The 1,693-nt window shown below is 69.5% G+C and overlaps 1 protein-coding gene across 1 annotated transcript in view; it reads left to right on the forward strand.

Annotated features, from left to right (window-relative positions):
- The first annotated feature begins 583 nt into the window (after positions 1-583).
- The window catches only part of LOC138171978 (thioredoxin-like protein 1), a 49,354-nt gene continuing 48,244 nt past the window's right edge, over positions 584-1,693 (forward strand). The window contains exon 1 of the mRNA XM_069101583.1: positions 584-850. Coding sequence (XP_068957684.1) covers positions 753-850 — 98 coding nt within the window. The 5' untranslated portion in view covers positions 584-752. The remainder of the gene's footprint in view (positions 851-1,693) is intronic.

Below are 1,693 nucleotides of genomic sequence, written 5' to 3' on the forward strand. Positions count from 1 at the left end.
CTTGAACTTGGACCGCCCGGACTCTAGGGCCTGTGCCACCTGGCGGTCCTGAACTTGGCTGCTGCTGCACCCATGCACAAATAAAGAAATGAAGCCTGAGACGTTAAGTCATTCTTGTCCGGGTCTGCCAGCCAGTGCGTGCCCAGGAAGCACTGAATTTGGCCTTCCTGACGTGCTGAGTACAAGCGCTTGGTCCCTGGGCCTGGGCAGCGAAAGCCCTTCAGCCCAAGCCAAGGGCAGGGGACTCGCCCGCCTCCCGATCAGCTGGAACATTGAAGCGGAAAAGGCACCGAACCCGAAGGCAGTGCTCTACGCATGCGCGGCCTAACATCCGGTGGGCGGGGAGTTTGAGGGCAAGGACGTACCCAGCGCAGGGAGCGGAAGAGGGCGGCGCGGAAATGACGCATAGAGGGCGGGCGTGTTCCCGCGACGGGCGGCAGGCCGCGCGTACTCGAGCGCGGGGCGGGGCGGGGAGGAGGGGGTGAGAGGAGCCGGCGTGAAGTCCCTGTCCCGCGCAGTGGCTGCTGGGTGCTCCCACGCCTCTTCCCGCCCCCCGCCTCCCTCCCTGGCCGCCGGCCCCGCTCGCTCCGTCCCTGGCGTGACTCGGCACGTCGGGCGCGGCGAGCAGAGTCCGCCGCGGCGTCAGCGCGTCTCCGTCCCCCGCTTTCCCGGGGCGTCCTCCCTCCTCGGTCCGGAAGCCGGTGGTGCCGTGGCCTCGGTTCTCAGCAGTCCCCCCCCCCCGCCCCGCGACCATGGTGGGAGTGAAGGTGGTCGGGACCGACCCTGATTTCCAGCCGGAGCTGAGCGGCGCGGGCTCCAGACTCGCCGTGGTCAAGTTCACCATGAGAGGGTGAGGCCCCAGCGCGGCTTCCGGGCCTCGGGCCTCCCGCTAGGCCTCTGCCCCCCCCCCCCCCCCCCCCCCCCCCCCCCCCCCCCCTGGCCCCGCCGCGCCGCCTGCCGGTGGCCCGGCCTGGGCCCCTGTATGGCTGTCACCCGGGGCTGCGCTGCGCCCGACACAGCGCTCCCCTCGCCGGGCCTGCGGGAGCGGCGGGTGAGGCCCTGCAGCCCTTGCCTGGCGGTGTCGGGCCGGCTCAGGGCCTGGGCTCTGCACCCTCGGCTCTTAAACACGCGTGTTTTGTCGCTTAGTTGCGTGTGATTGGCCCCGTGGCGGTATTTGAAGCCCTCCCAGGAAGGTAGACCTAAGTCAAGTCTCAGAAGGGCCCGTGACCCACGAGGGAAGAAAGATCGGGGCGTTGGGGAGCGCGCCCACGGCTCTTTTATTTATGGCCCTTATTTGAAGCATCACGGGAAGGGTTCACTAAACTCGCAGAAGAACCCGAGGCGCGAACAACCAGAGCCGGGGAGGGCGGCGCAGTGGGGAGCGCGTTCTGGGGGGCGCGCTGTACTTAGTGACCGCGCTGTGTCAGGTCTGGGTGTTTGTGCGCCCCACCGTCCGTGCAAACAACGTGCGTCTTGTGTTTCTGGCTCCCGAGGAGCCCCCCCTAGGCTTTCCAGGATCTGCTCCGAGGGAGAGAGCGGTGGTGACACTGGGGAGAGGGGCGGTGACACCGGGGGGAGAGCGGCGGTGACACCGGGGGGAGAGAGCGGCGGTGACACCGGGGGGAGAGGGGTGGTGACACCCGGGGGAGGGCGGGGGGGGGCGGGGGGGGGGCACTGGGGTCAGGCGGGACGG

The sequence above is a fragment of the Petaurus breviceps genome, unplaced genomic scaffold (genome assembly GCF_028583685.1).
Source record: "Petaurus breviceps papuanus isolate PSGF00001 unplaced genomic scaffold, PetGlider_PUasm1.0 128, whole genome shotgun sequence".
Classification (NCBI taxonomy): Eukaryota; Metazoa; Chordata; class Mammalia; order Diprotodontia; family Petauridae; genus Petaurus; species Petaurus breviceps.